General features: G+C 27.8%; 1 protein-coding gene across 1 annotated transcript in view; it reads right to left on the bottom strand.

Annotated features, from left to right (window-relative positions):
- Window positions 1–883: 883 nt before the first annotated feature.
- LOC107687225 (laminin subunit alpha-1-like) overlaps window positions 884–1,909 on the bottom strand; it is a 21,513-nt gene continuing 20,487 nt past the window's right edge. The window contains exons 5-6 of the mRNA XM_016484461.1: window positions 1,098–1,238; window positions 884–1,006 (exon numbers count right to left, since the gene is read on the bottom strand). Coding sequence (XP_016339947.1) covers window positions 884–1,006; window positions 1,098–1,238 — 264 coding nt within the window. The remainder of the gene's footprint in view (window positions 1,007–1,097; window positions 1,239–1,909) is intronic.

Consider the following 1,909-nt stretch of genomic DNA (forward strand, 5'->3'; position numbering starts at 1 on the left):
TTAATTATATGCGCTACCAAATTTCACTAAAACATAGACGTGTTCAGCTGTCAAGCCGCCAAAATAAAAGCTTAATGGTTTAACGTTTGAAAATGAATTAAGATGGAAAAATTAGTATTGTAATTTTGCAGTTGTACTATAAAATAAGATTTTATTAAAATAATCTACTATCAGTGAGATACTATTATAGATTATATTAATAAGGTTTTATTTTTATATATTGTTTGTTTTCATTTCTGTTATTGTTTTAGTATTTTTTGTGTTTTGTCATTTTGACCAAATACATTTTTTAATATATTAATATTTTTTAATGTCTAAACAGTTTGTATTATTTTTTATTTCAGTATTAGTTTTATTTATTTTAGTATATCAAGTAAAAACTAAATAAAAATGAGAAATGTTTACTTGGCAACTAACCGAATTAAAATTCGTTTTTAAAAAATATTTCATTTTAGTTAACATTTATTTTATTTCAGATAACAAAAAAATGTTGTTTATGTTTTTCATTACACTATATTTCTTTTTTCCCAATATTTATATTTAATAACAGTCAATATTATTATTATCTGCGCTCAAAAAACGTCTTCAGAATATAAAGTTTATTTTAAAATTATTTTTATTTTGCATAAAATCATCCAACTCCTTCTCGAATGATTAATTACTTCATAATAAATCTATTCAAGTCATCTGGTGAAAATCCCTGCATTTTTTCATATCTTAATATAGCAGAAAAACTAAATATTGTTGTACAACTCTAACATTAACCACTACTCAGTTTCATTTCTTTCTTAATTCCGATTGGCTTATTTCCAGAACTGTTTCTATTGGTTAATTTCCAGAAGTGCTACAGGTTAACATGTGACCACGGCAGTGTCATGTGACCTCACCTCTGACCCCGAAGAGGACAGGTGCACAGTGAGCAGTCTCTGATGGAGCCCTGAACCTTCCCATAATACCCTGCGGCGCAGACGTGGCAGTGCTCTCCTGCGGTGTTGTGCTGGCAGCCCTGAACACACAATGATCTCAGCATCTCAAGCAGCTGCTTCTGTCTGTATTATCAGTTAGTTCGGATGCAGCAGCTCGTCTGTATTTCTCACCAGACATTCGCCCGTGTCCAGGTCACATGACAGGCTGTGGTTGTTGCAGCGGCAGGGGACGCAGGGCCGAATGAGCGGACGCTTTCTGCCCTTCACGCTGAGCTCAGACACGGCCTGACGGTAAAACCCCGGAGCACACTCCTGGAACAGAGAGCATGATGGGTAAAAACATCAGATCATTCATCAAAACACCCCATAAAATAACAGAACTCAACACCGAGTGATACTAATGTGAAAGTATATTATTTTTATACACACTATATTTATTTATTTATTTTTTGTATTGACTTTCTACATTTGTATAAATGGCAGGAAATATTATATTGTATTATATAATTAAGTATTAATTTATATTATTTATATATTTAATTTTATTTATTTTTAATTTCATTTTCAGTATTTATCCAACTTTCACAATTTTGACAAATGGCAGGAATTATATAATTTCTAATTATATTGTATTATATTTTTAAGTTTAATGTTTATTTTTTACATTTGATTATTTTTTATTTAAAATATTTAGTACTTATCAGTTTCTAAATGTTGATAAATGGCAGAAAATATTAGAAATTATACATTATATTGTATTATATTATTAAGTATTAATTTATATTATTTATATATTTAATTGTATTTATTTTAATTTCATTTTCAGTAGTTAGCAAACGTTCACAATTTTGACAAATGGCAGAAATCATATAATTTCTAATTATATTGTATTATATTTTTAAGTATTAACTTTATATTACTTATATATTTTATTTTATTTAGTTTTAGTTAAATTTTTTTTTTTTTTTTACTTTTTATTTTTA

The sequence above is a fragment of the Sinocyclocheilus anshuiensis genome, unplaced genomic scaffold, assembly GCF_001515605.1.
Source record: "Sinocyclocheilus anshuiensis isolate Anshui unplaced genomic scaffold, SAMN03320099.WGS_v1.1 scaffold5408, whole genome shotgun sequence".
In the NCBI taxonomy this organism is placed as follows: domain Eukaryota; kingdom Metazoa; phylum Chordata; class Actinopteri; order Cypriniformes; family Cyprinidae; genus Sinocyclocheilus; species Sinocyclocheilus anshuiensis.